The sequence below is a fragment of the Culex pipiens genome, chromosome 2 (genome assembly GCF_016801865.2).
Source record: "Culex pipiens pallens isolate TS chromosome 2, TS_CPP_V2, whole genome shotgun sequence".
NCBI lineage: Eukaryota > Metazoa > Arthropoda > Insecta > Diptera > Culicidae > Culex > Culex pipiens.
The window spans coordinates 197,465,964-197,487,586 of NC_068938.1; the positions used below are offsets into that span (position 1 = coordinate 197,465,964).

Consider the following 21,623-nt stretch of genomic DNA (forward strand, 5'->3'; position numbering starts at 1 on the left):
GAGTGATGGTGGTAATCGAATAATAGCATCATTGGTGCGCTGGAAGTGGGAACGCGAAGTCGTGATTATTCAGGTTAATTTTTTGGTGTGCTTTTGTGTCGCTATTTGTGTGGGGTGAGTGATGGTGGTAATCGAATAATAGCATCATTGGTGCGCTGGAAGTGGGGACGCGAAGTCGTGATTATTCAGGTTCATTTTTTGGTGTGCTTTTGTGTCGCTATTTGTGTGGGGTGAGTGATGGTGGTAATCGAATAATAGCATCATTGGTACGCTGGAAGTGGGGACGCGAAGTCGTGATTATTCAGGTTCATTTTTTGGTGTGCTTTTGTGTCGCTATTCGTGTGGGGTGAGTGATGGTGGTAATCGAATAATAGCATCATTGGTGCGCTGGAAGTGGGGACGCGAAGTCGTGATTATTCAGGTTCATTTTTTGGTGTGCTTTTGTGTCGCTATTTGTGTGGGGTGAGTGATGGTGGTAATCGAATAATAGCATCATTGGTACGCTGGAAGTGGGGACGCGAAGTCGTGATTATTCAGGTTCATTTTTTGGTGTGCTTTTGTGTCGCTATTCGTGTGGGGTGAGTGATGGTGGTAATCGAATAATAGCATCATTGGTGCGCTGGAAGTGGGGACGCGAAGTCGTGATTATTCAGGTTCATTTTTTGGTGTGCTTTTGTGTCGCTATTTGTGTGGGGTGAGTGATGGTGGTAATCGAATAATAGCATCATTGGTACGCTGGAAGTGGGGACGCGAAGTCGTGATTATTCAGGTTCATTTTTTGGTGTGCTTTTGTGTCGCTATTCGTGTGGGGTGAGTGATGGTGGTAATCGAATAATAGCATCATTGGTGCGCTGGAAGTGGGGACGCGAAGTCGTGATTATTCAGGTTCATTTTTTGGTGTGCTTTTGTGTCGCTATTCGTGTGGGGTGAGTGATGGTGGTAATCGAATAATAGCATCATTGATGCGCTGGAAGTGGGGACGCGAAGTCGTGATTATTCAGGTTAATTTTTTGGTGTGCTTTTGTGTCGCTATTTGTGTGGGGTGAGTGATGGTGGTAATCGAATAATAGCATCATTGGTGCGCTGGAAGTGGGGACGCGAAGTCGTGATTATTCAGGTTCATTTTTTGGTGTGCTTTTGTGTCGCTATTCGTGTGGGGTGAGTGATGGTGGTAATCGAATAATAGCATCATTGGTGCGCTGGAAGTGGGGACGCGAAGTCGTGATTATTCAGGTTCATTTTTTGGTGTGCTTTTGTGTCGCTATTCGTGTGGGGTGAGTGATGGTGGTAATCGAATAATAGCATCATTGGTACGCTGGAAGTGGGGACGCGAAGTCGTGATTATTCAGGTTCATTTTTTGGTGTGCTTTTGTGTCGCTATTCGTGTGGGGTGAGTGATGGTGGTAATCGAATAATAGCATCATTGGTGCGCTGGAAGTGGGGACGCGAAGTCGTGATTATTCAGGTTCATTTTTTGGTGTGCTTTTGTGTCGCTATTCGTGTGGGGTGAGTGATGGTGGTAATCGAATAATAGCATCATTGGTGCGCTGGAAGTGGGGACGCGAAGTCGTGATTATTCAGGTTAATTTTTTGGTGTGCTTTTGTGTCGCTATTTGTGTGGGGTGAGTGATGGTGGTAATCGAATAATAGCATCATTGGTGCGCTGGAAGTGGGGACGCGAAGTCGTGATTATTCAGGTTAATTTTTTGGTGTGCTTTTGTGTCGCTATTTGTGTGGGGTGAGTGATGGTGGTAATCGAATAATAGCATCATTGGTGCGCTGGAAGTGGGGACGCGAAGTCGTGATTATTCAGGTTAATTTTTTGGTGTGCTTTTGTGTCGCTATTTGTGTGGGGTGAGTGATGGTGGTAATCGAATAATAGCATCATTGGTGCGCTGGAAGTGGGGACGCGAAGTCGTGATTATTCAGGTTCATTTTTTGGTGTGCTTTTGTGTCTGGGGTGAGTGATGGTGGTAATCGAATAATAGCATCATTGGTACGCTGGAAGTGGGGACGCGAAGTCGTGATTATTCAGGTTCATTTTTTGGTGTGCTTTTGTGTCGCTATTCGTGTGGGGTGAGTGATGGTGGTAATCGAATAATAGCATCATTGGTGCGCTGGAAGTGGGGACGCGAAGTCGTGATTATTCAGGTTCATTTTTTGGTGTGCTTTTGTGTCGCTATTTGTGTGGGGTGAGTGATGGTGGTAATCGAATAATAGCATCATTGGTACGCTGGAAGTGGGGACGCGAAGTCGTGATTATTCAGGTTCATTTTTTGGTGTGCTTTTGTGTCGCTATTCGTGTGGGGTGAGTGATGGTGGTAATCGAATAATAGCATCATTGGTGCGCTGGAAGTGGGGACGCGAAGTCGTGATTATTCAGGTTCATTTTTTGGTGTGCTTTTGTGTCGCTATTTGTGTGGGGTGAGTGATGGTGGTAATCGAATAATAGCATCATTGGTGCGCTGGAAGTGGGGACGCGAAGTCGTGATTATTCAGGTTAATTTTTTGGTGTGCTTTTGTGTCGCTATTTGTGTGGGGTGAGTGATGGTGGTAATCGAATAATAGCATCATTGGTGCGCTGGAAGTGGGGACGCGAAGTCGTGATTATTCAGGTTAATTTTTTGGTGTGCTTTTGTGTCGCTATTTGTGTGGGGTGAGTGATGGTGGTAATCGAATAATAGCATCATTGGTGCGCTGGAAGTGGGGACGCGAAGTCGTGATTATTCAGGTTCATTTTTTGGTGTGCTTTTGTGTCGCTATTTGTGTGGGGTGAGTGATGGTGGTAATCGAATAATAGCATCATTGGTGCGCTGGAAGTGGGGACGCGAAGTCGTGATTATTCAGGTTCATTTTTTGGTGTGCTTTTGTGTCGCTATTCGTGTGGGGTGAGTGATGGTGGTAATCGAATAATAGCATCATTGGTGCGCTGGAAGTGGGGACGCGAAGTCGTGATTATTCAGGTTCATTTTTTGGTGTGCTTTTGTGTCGCTATTTGTGTGGGGTGAGTGATGGTGGTAATCGAATAATAGCATCATTGGTGCGCTGGAAGTGGGGACGCGAAGTCGTGATTATTCAGGTTCATTTTTTGGTGTGCTTTTGTGTCGCTATTCGTGTGGGGTGAGTGATGGTGGTAATCGAATAATAGCATCATTGGTGCGCTGGAAGTGGGGACGCGAAGTCGTGATTATTCAGGTTCATTTTTTGGTGTGCTTTTGTGTCGCTATTTGTGTGGGGTGAGTGATGGTGGTAATCGAATAATAGCATCATTGGTGCGCTGGAAGTGGGGACGCGAAGTCGTGATTATTCAGGTTCATTTTTTGGTGTGCTTTTGTGTCGCTATTTGTGTGGGGTGAGTGATGGTGGTAATCGAATAATAGCATCATTGGTGCGCTGGAAGTGGGGACGCGAAGTCGTGATTATTCAGGTTCATTTTTTGGTGTGCTTTTGTGTCGCTATTCGTGTGGGGTGAGTGATGGTGGTAATCGAATAATAGCATCATTGGTGCGCTGGAAGTGGGGACGCGAAGTCGTGATTATTCAGGTTCATTTTTTGGTGTGCTTTTGTGTCGCTATTTGTGTGGGGTGAGTGATGGTGGTAATCGAATAATAGCATCATTGGTGCGCTGGAAGTGGGGACGCGAAGTCGTGATTATTCAGGTTAATTTTTTGGTGTGCTTTTGTGTCGCTATTTGTGTGGGGTGAGTGATGGTGGTAATCGAATAATAGCATCATTGGTGCGCTGGAAGTGGGGACGCGAAGTCGTGATTATTCAGGTTAATTTTTTGGTGTGCTTTTGTGTCGCTATTTGTGTGGGGTGAGTGATGGTGGTAATCGAATAATAGCATCATTGGTGCGCTGGAAGTGGGGACGCGAAGTCGTGATTATTCAGGTTCATTTTTTGGTGTGCTTTTGTGTCGCTATTCGTGTGGGGTGAGTGATGGTGGTAATCGAATAATAGCATCATTGGTGCGCTGGAAGTGGGGACGCGAAGTCGTGATTATTCAGGTTCATTTTTTGGTGTGCTTTTGTGTCGCTATTCGTGTGGGGTGAGTGATGGTGGTAATCGAATAATAGCATCATTGGTGCGCTGGAAGTGGGGACGCGAAGTCGTGATTATTCAGGTTCATTTTTTGGTGTGCTTTTGTGTCGCTATTTGTGTGGGGTGAGTGATGGTGGTAATCGAATAATAGCATCATTGGTGCGCTGGAAGTGGGGACGCGAAGTCGTGATTATTCAGGTTCATTTTTTGGTGTGCTTTTGTGTCGCTATTCGTGTGGGGTGAGTGATGGTGGTAATCGAATAATAGCATCATTGGTGCGCTGGAAGTGGGGACGCGAAGTCGTGATTATTCAGGTTCATTTTTTGGTGTGCTTTTGTGTCGCTATTTGTGTGGGGTGAGTGATGGTGGTAATCGAATAATAGCATCATTGGTGCGCTGGAAGTGGGGACGCGAAGTCGTGATTATTCAGGTTCATTTTTTGGTGTGCTTTTGTGTCGCTATTCGTGTGGGGTGAGTGATGGTGGTAATCGAATAATAGCATCATTGGTGCGCTGGAAGTGGGGACGCGAAGTCGTGATTATTCAGGTTAATTTTTTGGTGTGCTTTTGTGTCGCTATTTGTGTGGGGTGAGTGATGGTGGTAATCGAATAATAGCATCATTGGTGCGCTGGAAGTGGGGACGCGAAGTCGTGATTATTCAGGTTAATTTTTTGGTGTGCTTTTGTGTCGCTATTTGTGTGGGGTGAGTGATGGTGGTAATCGAATAATAGCATCATTGGTGCGCTGGAAGTGGGGACGCGAAGTCGTGATTATTCAGGTTCATTTTTTGGTGTGCTTTTGTGTCGCTATTCGTGTGGGGTGAGTGATGGTGGTAATCGAATAATAGCATCATTGGTGCGCTGGAAGTGGGGACGCGAAGTCGTGATTATTCAGGTTAATTTTTTGGTGTGCTTTTGTGTCGCTATTTGTGTGGGGTGAGTGATGGTGGTAATCGAATAATAGCATCATTGGTGCGCTGGAAGTGGGGACGCGAAGTCGTGATTATTCAGGTTCATTTTTTGGTGTGCTTTTGTGTCGCTATTTGTGTGGGGTGAGTGATGGTGGTAATCGAATAATAGCATCATTGGTGCGCTGGAAGTGGGGACGCGAAGTCGTGATTATTCAGGTTCATTTTTTGGTGTGCTTTTGTGTCGCTATTCGTGTGGGGTGAGTGATGGTGGTAATCGAATAATAGCATCATTGGTGCGCTGGAAGTGGGGACGCGAAGTCGTGATTATTCAGGTTCATTTTTTGGTGTGCTTTTGTGTCGCTATTTGTGTGGGGTGAGTGATGGTGGTAATCGAATAATAGCATCATTGGTGCGCTGGAAGTGGGGACGCGAAGTCGTGATTATTCAGGTTCATTTTTTGGTGTGCTTTTGTGTCGCTATTTGTGTGGGGTGAGTGATGGTGGTAATCGAATAATAGCATCATTGGTGCGCTGGAAGTGGGGACGCGAAGTCGTGATTATTCAGGTTCATTTTTTGGTGTGCTTTTGTGTCGCTATTCGTGTGGGGTGAGTGATGGTGGTAATCGAATAATAGCATCATTGGTGCGCTGGAAGTGGGGACGCGAAGTCGTGATTATTCAGGTTCATTTTTTGGTGTGCTTTTGTGTCGCTATTTGTGTGGGGTGAGTGATGGTGGTAATCGAATAATAGCATCATTGGTGCGCTGGAAGTGGGGACGCGAAGTCGTGATTATTCAGGTTAATTTTTTGGTGTGCTTTTGTGTCGCTATTTGTGTGGGGTGAGTGATGGTGGTAATCGAATAATAGCATCATTGGTGCGCTGGAAGTGGGGACGCGAAGTCGTGATTATTCAGGTTAATTTTTTGGTGTGCTTTTGTGTCGCTATTGTGTGGGGTGAGTGATGGTGGTAATCGAATAATAGCATCATTGGTGCGCTGGAAGTGGGGACGCGAAGTCGTGATTATTCAGGTTCATTTTTTGGTGTGCTTTTGTGTCGCTATTCGTGTGGGGTGAGTGATGGTGGTAATCGAATAATAGCATCATTGGTGCGCTGGAAGTGGGGACGCGAAGTCGTGATTATTCAGGTTCATTTTTTGGTGTGCTTTTGTGTCGCTATTCGTGTGGGGTGAGTGATGGTGGTAATCGAATAATAGCATCATTGGTGCGCTGGAAGTGGGGACGCGAAGTCGTGATTATTCAGGTTCATTTTTTGGTGTGCTTTTGTGTCGCTATTTGTGTGGGGTGAGTGATGGTGGTAATCGAATAATAGCATCATTGGTACGCTGGAAGTGGGGACGCGAAGTCGTGATTATTCAGGTTCATTTTTTGGTGTGCTTTTGTGTCGCTATTCGTGTGGGGTGAGTGATGGTGGTAATCGAATAATAGCATCATTGGTGCGCTGGAAGTGGGGACGCGAAGTCGTGATTATTCAGGTTCATTTTTTGGTGTGCTTTTGTGTCGCTATTTGTGTGGGGTGAGTGATGGTGGTAATCGAATAATAGCATCATTGGTACGCTGGAAGTGGGGACGCGAAGTCGTGATTATTCAGGTTCATTTTTTGGTGTGCTTTTGTGTCGCTATTCGTGTGGGGTGAGTGATGGTGGTAATCGAATAATAGCATCATTGGTGCGCTGGAAGTGGGGACGCGAAGTCGTGATTATTCAGGTTAATTTTTTGGTGTGCTTTTGTGTCGCTATTTGTGTGGGGTGAGTGATGGTGGTAATCGAATAATAGCATCATTGGTGCGCTGGAAGTGGGAACGCGAAGTCGTGATTATTCAGGTTAATTTTTTGGTGTGCTTTTGTGTCGCTATTTGTGTGGGGTGAGTGATGGTGGTAATCGAATAATAGCATCATTGGTGCGCTGGAAGTGGGGACGCGAAGTCGTGATTATTCAGGTTCATTTTTTGGTGTGCTTTTGTGTCGCTATTCGTGTGGGGTGAGTGATGGTGGTAATCGAATAATAGCATCATTGGTGCGCTGGAAGTGGGAACGCGAAGTCGTGATTATTCAGGTTAATTTTTTGGTGTGCTTTTGTGTCGCTATTTGTGTGGGGTGAGTGATGGTGGTAATCGAATAATAGCATCATTGGTGCGCTGGAAGTGGGGACGCGAAGTCGTGATTATTCAGGTTCATTTTTTGGTGTGCTTTTGTGTCGCTATTCGTGTGGGGTGAGTGATGGTGGTAATCGAATAATAGCATCATTGGTGCGCTGGAAGTGGGGACGCGAAGTCGTGATTATTCAGGTTCATTTTTTGGTGTGCTTTTGTGTCGCTATTTGTGTGGGGTGAGTGATGGTGGTAATCGAATAATAGCATCATTGGTACGCTGGAAGTGGGGACGCGAAGTCGTGATTATTCAGGTTCATTTTTTGGTGTGCTTTTGTGTCGCTATTCGTGTGGGGTGAGTGATGGTGGTAATCGAATAATAGCATCATTGGTGCGCTGGAAGTGGGGACGCGAAGTCGTGATTATTCAGGTTCATTTTTTGGTGTGCTTTTGTGTCGCTATTCGTGTGGGGTGAGTGATGGTGGTAATCGAATAATAGCATCATTGATGCGCTGGAAGTGGGGACGCGAAGTCGTGATTATTCAGGTTCATTTTTTGGTGTGCTTTTGTGTCGCTATTCGTATGGAGTGAGTGATTGTGGTAATCGAATAATAGCATCATTGGTGCGCTGGAAGTGGGGACGCGAAATCGTGATTATTCAGGTTATTTTTTTTTTGTGTGCTTTTGTGTCGCTATTCGTATGGGGTGAGTGATTGTGGTAATCGAATAATAGCATGACTTACTGAATAGTTTGTGTCTTGAGCGTAATTTTCGTTGAGTAATTGGTGTTTTTTGTGTTTTTTTTTGTGATCTTAATTAATTGTTTTGTGATTTTCAAAGCCCTTCCTATATCATCGTTGATCGGAAGGCACGGCGTCGGGTAAATTGTGTATATTTTTTTCGAATAAGGTTTTTATTTTTTATGGTGAAAAAGCCATTTCTATATAATGATCGAAAGACGCACTGACATTTTGGATTATTTAATAGTGGAGTGAAATAATTGTGTGTGAGTGACTTTGTTTGTTAACCAGAAAGACCTTCCCATAACATCGTTGCTCGGAAGGCTCGCCGACGGGTTTGTTATGAAAGTCCTCCCCATAGCATCGTAGCTCGGGAGGCATCGAAAAGCCAATACCTTATCCTACTAACCCAAAAAAGTAATAATCATGTGATGCTTGAAGGAGATGCTGTGGATTCAACGGTCTCAAGCGGTATCAACAAGTATATAGCGAAAAACTGTGTGCTTGATGAGTCTGCAACTTCAACTATCGGACTAACATTCCTCCCTTTCGTTGAACTGCAGGCTTCTTGGGAGGGCGCCGGTATTGACTAATAAAGTAGGGATCTTCAGAGGTTAAACAGTGAACGGATGGTTGGCTCCCACTGATCATTTTTGATTCATTGTTTAACTTCAGCTGATCCGTCAATAACGGAGTAGCAGCTCATTGGCAGTCAACCATGCTCATGCTCATGCTCATGATTGTGAAAATTAGGCAATTAGTTTCTGAGATACAGCTTCGCAAAGAATTCGAATGGATAAAAATTATTTTTTGTGGGTGTCTCCTAATTAGCCTGAAAGAAGATTAAATCCCCCAAAATTCATCAAAAAAAATGAAAATTCATAAATACGTACACACTTCGAAAAAATCGTGTAATTTTCTGTCTTTTCGATGCACATAACTGGAGCGTCAAATAAGACATAAAATTACATCTGATTTTGAAATTACATGAACCAAACCGTCAACCGATGTGGTCGTGTAAAATTACAGCAACGCAATTCATTGGAAACCATTCCTATTGGAATTGCATTTTATTGGATTTTGGGATTAATTGGGAAGAGAGAAATCACAACATTCATGTCTAAATATATAATTTTTATTTGCACATTATCATATTAAACGAATATATTTTTTAGCACAAGTGTTTTGGCCGCGTCGGAAACGGATAATTAACCTAGCACTTGCACTTGCAATCCCTGGATTGACCAACCTGCCTTAATTGATCGATTCAAAATACGTCCAGGTTCAGTTCCGTCCGGGTCTACGCGTTTGAGACCTTTTTTTGACCGGACCTGTCTTGCCTCCAGGATCGAGGACCGCGTCCCGGATGGCTTCGTCGATGGCTAGTATCGAAAGCGGTCTTCATCGCGAAATGCAGCTGGCTGGAATAACTGACTATTGCAAACCTTTACGGCACTATCAACCGTGGTCTGTAGCACAGACCGACATCAACCGGCAGTCGTCCGTTGCCAGCAGCTTGGCAAACTCCGTCTCCGGCGAGTTTTTCGTGTGGCCCTCCTCAATCACGGACCGCATCCAGGAAGAGTTTTTTTTTCCGTCCGGAAGAGGAAATTTTTCTGGCTGAAACGAAGCATTCAGATTATAAATCGCTGCCCAGATTTTAACAGAAAATCATTTCACCTACCTTAGTTATTAATTCACTAAACTATTTCAGCAGAAAAAGTTTGAAAAGCTGAGAAATTCTCAATTTTTTCTACCGGGGCGACTAATCCGCGACAATTTTTCGAGTGATGCATCATGGCTGACGTTTGCTACACTGTGAAGTGAAAAGCATCAAATCATAGTATAATTGGGTTAATTTTGACGTAGGATTAAATCATCGCACAGAATATTACACGAAAAAAGACGCTCTTATCATGTGCATCATATTTAATTTAATGTTCAGTTAAAGATGATGTAATGTTAAATTTTATAAGATTAAATTTTCTACTTTAGGTTCTAGATGTGGATTTGGTCATTCTACGTCAAACCAAACATAATATTACATTCGATTTTATATTACATAACTAGTTTTTACGTTAGGTTTTCGATTCTGTTTGATGTAATATTCATATTTTTTTAGTGTGTATTTTGATACAGAATTGAACTTTTAGTGATAAAAAGTTATATAAAATAATCTGGTTTTTTTACACCTATTTTTTCCGAAAAGTCCTAATAATAACCTAGAACTTTGTCGAAGACTTGGTGTCGATCAGAAAATTCCTTCTCAAGATACAGAATTTCCTATATTTACATAACCATTTTGTATTACAAGGGCCCAAAATTGTACGGAAAATAAAAAAATGCGAAGAAAACGGCGAAATCGTATATAACTAACTCTACTGCGATTTTTCGTTTATTTATTTTACAATCGATTGTTTTTTAGAACAGAGTGTCACAATGATGGATATCCATACTTTCACTTAAAAATAACTTACTTTTTGTCTAATCATCATTCGGGTGTATTGAATTCCAGCTTTTATTCCTTTCCAGAAAATTGATGTATAATAAGAGTTGTTCATGTATTGCCCGTTAAGATTTCTGAAAGTATAAGGTGAATTAAATTGTATCAGTATTTTTTCTAAACAAATTAAACTTACGTGTATGAGCAGGCATTATACCACCAAGCTCCTTTCCAAGATTCAGCACAATTATAACCATAGTTATCATTATCTCTATCAAATGTGCTGAACTTTATTCCATAAGGTGGCGACAGTTGATCCCCAGCAGTGCCACTGTACCCGGAAAGTGTCTGCAGAGCGTACTGCTCACTTTCCCCGCCAATCGCAAACTCCGAATACTGAGCATACGTGTAATTGCCGTCGTACGTTTCCAGCTCAATCATCAGCTCGTAGCCGCCTTGCTTCGTCATTTGATGAATCACTTCCAAGCCCAGCCAGTGCTCTTTGTCAACGCTTCCGAACCCATTCCGGTAGTCGGTCCAGTTGCGGTAGAAATCAACGGATCCATCGAACCTACGCTGGATCACTATCCAGCCTCCGGTTTTCAGAATTTCGCAGAATACGACCACGGGACCAAAGCTTGCAACTGTTAGGTTGAACAACCCGGATGAGGTGGAGCCGGTATCGTCACAAGATTTAACCGCGTCTGAAGCCTTGTCAGTTTCTAAAGAAGAGCTTTCCGTGCATTTCTGAGCGTTTTGGAGGGAGCGACTGTTTAAGGTTGGGTCAGTTTTGAGAAGTTCCTTCCTGATAGAATCATGGTTGGCGCAAATTGTTTGGAGGTCCAAGATTTGTCTGAAGTTTACAATATGACATTATTTTTTGATTTTGATTCCTGAATGTGAAGAACGAAACTCACTTGGAGTAGCTCACCATCTGCGAAACATTTTCAGCAACTTGGCTTCCTAGAAACTGGAACAGCTGGTTGGTTTGCTGCTGATTGAGATCGATTGATCGTTGGTTGTTCACCACGAGCTCTCCAAGTTCCTTGATGTGCACAAAGATCTCCATAAATCTAATGAAAATGTGTTGTAACGCTATTACTCAAAGACTTTATTTGTTTAATTTAAATAAAACCTGAATTGTATCTGTTTCAGTTGCTGCACCAGTTCGTATTTGATTCCGGGTTCGTCACCACCACATTCCGTGCCATTTTCCACCGATAGTACGGCATTGCACAGTAATGCTACTGGTACAAGGTACCAAATCAAATTTGATGAAACCATGGTCAGTTCGTACTACTGGTTGAAACTGAAATGTTTTCTGCTTTTATACCATCCGGTATAAAAGCAGAGCCATCGTCGCACAAGCCATCGTCGATTGCGAATTTGAGCTTTGCCAGTATATTTAGGTGGATGTGGTTTTTGGACATTCTCAAAATCGTGTGAACCGATGCGGGTTGATGTGTGCTTATCACTGTTTTGGCCTAATCACTCGCTGCTTGTTATTTGTGGAGAGTTTTGGTAATTTCAGCTCAAACATCAGATAGTTTAGATTTTTCAAAGCATTTGATAATTATAATCGCATTTTTTTTATTTTACCGCTATTTTAGTATTTTTATTTTTTTCTTTTAAAGTACCGTAAACTGGGGTGACTTTGATAGAATTTCAATTTGTTTTTGGAAATTTTCCAACAGGTAAGGTTTTTCTCAAGATTATTATTTTGAAAACATGTACTGCGGTAGGCCACACAAAGTCCATGCACTTTTTGGAAAAAAGTTTTTTCAATAGTGTTTAGAAAAATAGTTACGACAAAAATTCTTAGTTTAAATTCCGGGGTGACTTTGATAGTCATATTTTTTCTTGTTAAAATCATATTTAAGATGTTCAAACTTTATTTGTACGTTAAATGTACCATCACTAAAGTAGCTGATATAGTTTTAAGGAAAAAAAAATCAATGTGCATAATTAGTTAACTAAGTTTATAAGCTTTTTAACAAAATACATATAAATTTCAGGTAAAATTGGTAAAAAGTCGGAATTTTGCCTTAAATTTTTTTAAACTAGCTTTGATCATAAAATTATTGATTTATATTGAATTTTATATGAATTCGAAGCACGAATCATCAAGTTTTTACATTTGACATGAAATTTGCTCAACTGAAATTGCCTATAAATTTTGAGATTTTTTTAAGTTGTGTTTCAAAAACACATATTATTTATTATAAACAAACTTATTTAACCTTCTCCTAGTGGAAAATTGTCCAAAGAATCCGAAAATGCATTCCGTTTTCCGATTAAAAATCATGTTCATTGAAAAAATCATGACACTTCCAGCAGTTTAAAATAATGACTTTCATCAACATTTTCTTAACTATAGTTAACTAACTTCTTAAACTATTCTAAGTTTTATGAAAAGTTCTTTTTGAGGTACTTTGAACACTTCTCTACGACGGTCAGTTTTATTCTAAACCATTCCGTACGTATTTTAATTGTACTTTTTATTTTGCGAAAAAATCGCAAACCTATCAAAGTCACCCCGGCTATCAAAGTCACCCCGTTTTACGGTAATGTCTTCAAAAGTCTACAACAAAACTAGAATTTTTATTCGACCAAATTGTTTTACAACTTGGTCTGATTTCTGATTTTTTAATTGATTTGGTGCCTTCGCTACGGTTTCCAAAGGTTCTATCCACCATGAGTTTTTATGCTTTTGAAAAAATAGAATACGTAAAAAATCACGTTTCTCTTTTTCGAGATTTAATCACTGTAAATTAAATTCCCAAAATTTATCTTAACAATTTTTTTCAATTTTCAGATTTTTTGATATTTTTTAGGGGACTTTAAAATGCTTCTTTCGTTCAAAGCTGGCGCAAAACCTGGTACCAGAGTCATGTTTTTTTTTAAATTGTTGATTTTTTGAAAAATGATATCTTTTAAAGTTTGTTTTGTGATGCAATATCAAATTTTCGATCAAAAATGACATTATAATTTACTCCGATCTGAATTTTAAGGTATTTTCAGGCAAAATTGCTGCAGGCTGGTTTCTCGAAAAGCTGAGGATTTCTTTATCAATTATCGTTTTAAGAATTTGTTGGTTGGACTGTCAGAAGCTGGGACAAAGCCTTTAAAAATTTATTGTTTTGTCAAAAAACACAGTTTTTTAAGTGTCACCTAACTAGATCAAATTTTCCTACTGACGCTATATATAGCGGAAACTATTGGGTCGATTTTCAATGCTGAAACATTACACTTTTGTTAAATCAAGAATAAAATTTTAAAATGTGCATAAAATGTGTTGTTAGCCCTTTTATTTTGTACCATTTCGTGTCTTTTTTGATTTTGTATCAAATATGAGTTTGCATTTTTTTATGAACAGTTTTTTTTACAAAAATTTGAGCTTCGGTACCAAAATTTGCATCATCATAAACAAAACACATACTTTTTTCTCGGAATTTACAAAAATGCCTTTCCCTTAAAGTGTTCAACAAGCTAGTTAAATCAAAACTTTGACATACTTACAATGCAATGTTCTACATATATATAAGATCTACTAAATTATAATTGAATTCATTTTGAATTGAATAAAAATACTTATGTTGAGCATTTCACTCTAATAGTCTAATATTTTTAAATGATTTTTTTCCGTGTACGTATTATATATTTTCTGATAAATCCTAGACATAACCTACAACTTTGATGAAGACACCAAATCTATCAGGGATTTTCAAATATTTACATGGTCGTTTTGTATGACCAAGATTAAAAAAAGAAACTGAAACATGTTATTCTGAAAGGAGTTTAAAAAAAAGTAAATCTATTGTTCTAAAAAAGGCCGTTGCAAATATTTTTCAATGTTTATGTCCCCCCTCCCCCTCAAAGTAGGCCTGTATAATCAAGGGGGCAAATAACATATTTTTTGAAAATCTTCAAAATTCTAATAAAAATTAAAGTTTAATCAACTGAAAACCAGTTAAAAAGCATTTTCCTGCGTTCATAATCATATTCAGCATGTTTGAACTCCTTTAAAAACACTTTAAATTTTTCATGAAATACCAATGTTGCTTTTTACAAAAAAAAAATCCGTCAATACCTTGATATTTTGAAAACTAATGATTGGAAAGCATCTGGACGCGTGTAAAATGCATTTTAAAACACTTTTTTTTATTCCAAATGTTGAAACCTAGGCTTTTAATTCTAATTCTAATTAGCCCCCCCCCCCCCCCCCCTTCGACTTTGCTCAGAGCCGAGGGACATAAACTTCAAAAAATATTTGCAACGGCCTAAATTGTCATAAAATAACACATTGCTCGGATTTTTACAGTTAATTGGCACAAATTATTATAATAATTTTTATGCCATTTTTCAGACTTAAAACACAAAGACTCAAGCTGAAAAAAAGCTTGAAATTAATATAAAAAAAATCTAAATTAGATACTACTAAGCCTTGAAAAATAATTTCTGGCAACCCTGCTCTTCTCGGGGAACCCATACTTATCGAACGCGCCAGAGGAAAAATCGCAGGGGGAAAAAAGTGAATTTTGTTGCGATTTTTTGCCCTGTCCTCTCAGACAACAACGACGCACTGACGACCGTCACGACCACAGACGTCGCGACGTTCAGTTTGACAGGTTCCCGATTTGAGCCGCAGAACGTCAACTTGAACTGACTGGTGAATTAGTGAGAGTGCAACAGTCGCGGATTTGTGCGCGTCGTCGTGATATCCGTTCCGTTCTGCTGCTGGTGATAAGAGCCGAGATCGAGATTAGGGAATTTCTGAGCAGTGGATTAAGGTTCATTTCGCGGTTGAGGATTTGCAGGGAGAAAGTTGAAGAAGTGTTACCCAATGGTGGCTTGAGAAGAAATTTGAAAGTTGATTGTTGAACTTTGCACGTGAACAAGTGAAGTAGCTAAGTAGCCCGAACTGATAGTGGCAATTCCAGTGGCACAGTGTGGGTGTGGGATTTACACCCCACCCCCTCCTCACAAAGCAGTTCAGTGTCCAAAGACAAGAGACAAGAAGGCAAAAAGTTTAATTTTATCCGATGATGGAATACCGTCGGAAGCTCCTTCTTGTTCTTCTTCGACGGGCAGAGCAAAGTGCGAGGGAGTGAACTGCGGTGAAAATTGTTTCAAGAAAAACAGCCTCGCCCCACGATCATCAGCGCAGCTTCCAACCCCAATTTTCCTCCCGTTGCAAAGTAAAGAAAGGTGAGAATGAGGGGTTGGTTGATTTTCACGGTGAATGCTGGGTTATGTCACGGTGATAAAATCTTTTCATTTCTTTCTTGACTTTGTTGATCTGGCAACCCTGGCATGAGATATCGCCATTTAGTTAAATTTCGACAATCTTGTAACACCGCCAAAAAGTAAATTTTAGAACAAAATTTATCAATTCACTTAAGTCTCGATATCTCGACAGTGTTATCAGAACATACCTGCAAAATGTTTTCAACAATTAACCGAAAATGTTCGGTTTTTTTCATTTTTTTATAAATTTTATGTAGAATGGTAGATAGTGATCTTAAACATTATTATAAATATTATTTGTGATTTAGACAGTGTTGCCAAGATTGCAAATTTAAGTTTAAATATATACATTGCACAACACTTAAATTTGCTATGAAAACGTTGGTTTCGTGTTTCAGAAAGAAAACAAAAGATAAACAGGAATTTCACAGTTTCCGTGAAATCGTGAAACTTACCAAACGACCTTTACGAAACAGTGAGGGAGGAACAGACATTCTACTTTGTATATATGGCACGAGTCGGTCGGGCAACGATCGAACGACGAAAAGTCTCTCACTCACTCACAAATACACCTGGTTGGCTCTGGTCCAAGTGTGCGTAAACGCGCAAGGGTGGTTTGTGTTTTTGTTGTTGAAGCGCGATTCTCGACAGCGACGACGTATGTACGCAAGAAATGTTTAAGGGAAAATAAAACATAATTTGCTAAAGGTAATCCACCAAGCATTTAGTGATCTTCGACGATGTCAATTCTAGTTAGCTATGTATACTTCTAAACAATGTTTTCATCACCAAGTATTTATAACATTGATTTTGAGTTATTTCATACATTTTTAATTATGGTTCAGGCAATCGTGAAAAAACATAAATAAATGATCATTAATTACAAATTTTGTTATATTCGTATTTATAACAACTCAGCTTGAAAATGTCTGTAATTTTCATTGAAGTATCGGAACTGAAGTGTTGCCAGAAATGACAATTTGTATTATTTTGAAAAAGTCTTTAAAAACTAAAGTAATTTGAATTCTTCTCAGAATAAAAAATAACCGTTTCACCAAGGCCAGATTTCCGACCCAGAAAAAATATTTTTTTAAAGATTTTTTTACGATTTTGCTTTATTTGAGGAACTTTTTGCAAAAAAGGTTACTTAGTAAAGCATACAGCCTATCAGCAATAATAATTACTATCTTTAGTGTTTTTTTTTACAAAAAATAATCCAGTAAAAGTCAAGCATAATCATCGCTTCTGCAGGTTCAAAAAGACACTTTCTGTACAAAAATCTTTTTTGGGTGGCTTAAACTTGTAACGGTGCTTTTTTTTATAAAATCAGATCATTTTAATTTCAAAGGTATCTTTATTTTAATAAATATAACTTAAAAAGCTTATGGATTAACAAAATGGCAACACTTCCAAATGAATTTTGACCATCTTGTAATAATTCATGGTCCATACAAAATGTATAATTTTTGTAAAAAGGTATAAAAATTGCCGATTAACCCTGTATGCCCTAATTTTTTTTAAATTTACTTTTTTCCCATGTTCAGGAGGTCATTATGAGCAATTTTGTTCTACGAAAAAAATTACTTTACTTGTTTTTTTTTCCTGTTTCAATTTTAGTATTTTTATTTGCATATATCATGTTAGTTCATGTCTGTTCTTGATAGTATTTGGCTTATTTTACCACCTCCTATCATTATTTTTTGCCTTATTAAATTTTCATGTTTTTTTTGCTTGTTTTGCACATGTTCTGCTTTAGAACGATACGATTGTCATTTAAATTGTAGAAATATGCATAGAGGCAAAGTCTGGGACGTTACAAAAATTACTGAATACTTATTTTTACAAATCTCGCTTACTTTTTCGAAATGTCCTATGTACATAGGAAATCTGTGGCGCATTGGTGGTTTTGAAAAAATAATCTTGAAATACAGTTCCATCTTGGTTTTGGCAACACGAATTTTTCAAACATTTCTGCTTGCCAAAAATCGACGTTAGAATTGGTTATAAAGGGTTAAAAGCACAATTTCGGTAAATTTAGTTTGTTAGGGACATGTACTCTACCAATGAAAAACAACAAAAAAAAACTGTTTTTAGAGTATAATGTTGCCTAATTTGAGAGCCTAATAGAGATAATAAAATCCAAATTAAAATAATGCACTTTTTAAAATACAGTCCATACTCGATTATCCAAAGGCCTCGGAAAAAATTTCACTTCGTTTAATCAAATCACGAATAAATTTTTTTTCGTTGTCTAATTTTTTGATTGTCGAGCTTAGGTATGACCCCTAAACGACGTTAAAATGATTTAGAATTTTTTTGAACAATATTGAAAAATGCATTTTATTTTTTAAAAGGCAATCAAAAACTCAAATTTTATGTTTAAACAAGAAAATGAAAAAATACAAAATAAAGTTTTTTTTTGTGATTCGATTATCCGAAGTCCCATACAAACCTTCGGATAATCGAACTTCGGATAATCGAAACTTCGGATAATGCAGGCTTCAGATAATCGAGTCTGGACTGTACTTGTATTTACAAGTATACTAAAGTAAATCTTTAGTAAATCTTTCCCAGTTCCTGAGGTGAACACCCTTGAAGAGTATCGGGGCCGGCATTTACAAAGCGGATTCAGTGGCAGTTTCATTTTCAACTTAATGTTAACATGTTAAGGTTAATGTTAACATTCCATAGGTCGCCTTTCTAAGGTGTCGTGATAAGGTCCAGTTTGTGACGATACACTACCTTCCCTTTACTAAGCAATCGATTCCAGAAGGGAAGTGTTGGTCCGAGCCGGGATTTGAACCCCGATCTACCGCTTACGAGGCGGAAGCGTTACCACTGGGCTACGTGGCTCGGTCGATACTGGTACCCATAATTCTTCAAACATAGATTTTAGCTTTAGTTTTTGCAGTATATGGCATATTTTGTAAAATTAAAATAAATGTGTGCCTTCAAACCTTTCTTTGTTTTGTTTATATTTAAATACCAAATTCCAAAGTATCTCAAAACTTTATCATTTAATATGGTTCAAATCGTCAATCTTATGGAAAGCATCCTGACATTTTAAATAAATCGGAAAATATAGCAACACTTCTTCCTCTTCAACCACCAGTTTGCGACTGCGAGATGTACTTACGCTACACACTAGTCTAGCAATCTGTCAATCGACACCTTCCAACTATAAAGACTTCTAACTTTGCTGCTGCCTAGCACCTGCACCGCGGCCGGCATTCCCCCTTTTTGCGAATCTCCCTTACTCTTAATCTCTCTTCTGCTGGTCCACTAATCCACTTGCCTGTAACCTATATACTAAGCATAAAATAGAGCGCATTTTAGATCTAACGCAACGCGAACAGATTTATTCGCAACGGTATAGTATAAATTCTTGCGTCCTTCCTTTCATTTTCCTTTTTGTTTTTTTTTGCAAATACTTTTTGCACTGCGAAATTTTGTTTTGTGAAATTATCTTAGTGTTTACATTTTTTGTAAACTACCAAACAATTGCGTCAAAACTTGATTTGTGTAAAAAAGCAAAGCAATCCACTTTAACGACCCCCGGGTCTTTTGTGGTCTCTGTTGCAAGTTTCAGCTCATTTCTAGGCGTCCGAAGGTTATGTGTGGTGAGTCACCCAAAACCTCTTTTACGCTAATGGACCGACGTTTTACTTCCCCATCCGATAGAAGACTAAAGTAATAAAAGACATTAAAAAAATTTATTTTCTACTGTGCCCAACGTTGTTTTTTCCTCCACCTACGACAAAGCGACATCAGGGAAAGTGCGATTTTCAGAGCGACAATGCCCCGAAAAAGTACTGAAATATTTACGACAAACTCTGCGAAACATACACACGGCGACGACGACACCGACGTTTAGCGCAATTGTTAATTTTATCCTTCAACCGGCACTGACTGCTGGCTGATTACGACGTGAGAAAAAAGATATCAAAAAAAACTGCAATTTCGTTGACGTTTGTCGCAGTTCGTCTTTTCCGACCGACCGACGGACGGCGGCGTGAGGTGATAAGAAAAAGCCCAGACTTTTTTTGCTGCTGCGTTATTTACTTTTATTGTGACGACGTGAGATATGTGTGTGGTTGTGTGGAAAGAGTCGGCAAGTTGGTTTATTGGAATGACTTGGCTGCATTTGCGCATTCTTGGGAAATAGCGATAAAAATATTTCAGGCTCTTTTGAATTGAGCTTTTTATGAATATTTATTGGTTTTGTTTTTTTTTTCTTGTGGATTTTTGTAAAAGCATTATTCCACTTTAATCGCACATAAAAAACATCATCTCATTTTTTAAGCACCACCCCAATGTTTCACATTTTTCGTAAAAATGTTGAAAACCACAAATCATTGAAGGACTCATTTTGAAGAAAATTGGACGTAAAATCGGTTTACGCACTTTTAGATTAAAAATTGTTTTAATGTGTGTTGCGTAAGTGAAAACTTATTGTATAATTTTCATATAAAATCAATTGAGGCACATAAATTTAAAAAAAGGTTTAATATTAATTAAATTTCATTCTTTGGAGCCGTTCTTGGAAAAGCACTTAATTAGTATTTTTTTTATAGAAAAATCATTTTGACTGACTGATTGACTTAGAAATTTACTATCCAATTACAGTTAACTAATGTTTAAAATAAAAGCAATTCGATGAGACTTCGGTAAACGATAAATGCTGTAGAGCAATTCTCTGAGATTTCGATCATTCGGTCACTTTTCTTGTGCCTTCGGTATGCCCAAAGAAGCCATTTTGCATCATTAGTTTGTCCATGTAGTTTTCCATACAAATTTGGCAGCTGTCCATACAAAAATGATATATATGAAAATTCAAAAATCTGTATCTTTTGAAGGAATTTTGTGATCGATTTGGTGTCTTCGGCAAAGTTGTAGGTATGGATAAGGACTACACTGAAAAAAATTATACACGGTAAAACATTTTTTGTTGATTTTTTTTTTCACTTTTTGCAACTAAAACATGATTTGCAAAAAAAACACTATTTTTCTGATATGTTTTAAGGGACATAAAATTCAAACTTTTCAGAAATGTCCAGAATGGGCAAAAAATCATTGACCGAGTTATAATATCGAAAATATCGAACTTCAACTTCGTTCTTCGATGTAAAATCGAATTTGCAATCAAAAATATTTTAGTGGAAGTGCACCGTTTTCAAGTTATGACCATTTTTAGGTAACTTTTTTGAAAATAGTCGCAGTTATTTTTTTTATGACCGGCCCGTGGCTTAATGGCTACGGCTCCCGCCTCATAAGCGGAAGGTTCAGGGTTCGATTCCCGACCGGTCTCCTTGAAATTTTTCGACTGTAAATGAACTTTGAATATGAACAAAAAACGCATAGAATCAGGTGGGATTCGAACTCACACCTTTGGATTGGAAGTCGGATGCTCTAGCCATTCGGCCACCAAGGGATTAATACTCCTTGAGTGAATTAATCCGTAGTGGTGAAATAATGTCACAAGGTCATTTACTATATAATACAACAATCCTTTCCCCAACGATTCCCCTACACACCACACACCATTATAATCTATAAATAACTCGAACCGGTTGGTACGGTATGTCCCCGGCTTCTTCTTCTTCCCCTGATGGTTCTATGAAATGTGGGATCCGTTCATAGAATCTGTCTCATGCGGTTAATGCAACGCAGTAGGCCGGGCCGCTTTAATGAGTGTAATACACTTCGGGGGTTCTCGAAAGTACTGCAATCATTAATAATGACAAGAAGGAACTTGAGGCGTAATCTAACCATAAGTTCTTCCCGGATGCTTTCTTCGGACTGGCTGCGCTTGTGTTCGATTAGATTAGATTAGATTAGAAAATAGTCGCAGTTTTTTTTTTTTTTTTAATAAGGCTGGTACAAATATTTTTAAAAGTTTTTGTCACCCCCCCCCCCCCCCTTCAAAATTGGCCCGAAAAATCAGGGGGCAAAAAAAATATTTTTACAATAAACTTCAAAATGTCAATGAAAATTCAAGTGAAATCAAATTAAAATACATTCTCCTGCGTTTAAAATCATTTTTAGCATGTTTGGGTTTATTAAAAAATCTTAAGATTTTTTGAAAATTTTCGATGCAAAATCTTTTTTTACGATACAATTTTTGTTTTTGTCAGATC

General features: G+C 38.9%; 2 protein-coding genes across 9 annotated transcripts in view; one reads left to right on the forward strand and one right to left on the reverse strand.

The window, feature by feature from the left end:
* The window catches only part of LOC120412727 (TGF-beta-activated kinase 1 and MAP3K7-binding protein 2), a 65,370-nt gene that overhangs the window by 3,755 nt on the left and 39,992 nt on the right, over positions 1–21,623 (forward strand). The window contains exon 1 of one of the 8 annotated variants that reach the window (XM_039573314.2): positions 14,919–15,029. The exons of 6 other annotated variants lie outside the window; for them this stretch is intronic. The gene's annotated coding sequence lies outside the window, so the exon portion shown is untranslated. Of the gene's footprint in view, positions 1–14,918; positions 15,030–15,069; positions 15,448–21,623 lie in introns of those variants that run through there. One more of the 8 variants, XM_052707474.1, reaches the window with a different exon arrangement.
* LOC128092709 (microfibril-associated glycoprotein 4-like) lies at positions 10,189–11,523 on the reverse strand. The gene is made up of 4 exons (XM_052707077.1): positions 11,375–11,523; positions 11,157–11,312; positions 10,436–11,092; positions 10,189–10,376 (listed from the first exon to the last, which is right to left on the reverse strand). Exons 1-4 carry the CDS (start codon positions 11,521–11,523, stop codon positions 10,259–10,261), a joined length of 1,080 nt encoding a protein of 359 aa, XP_052563037.1. The 3' UTR covers positions 10,189–10,258.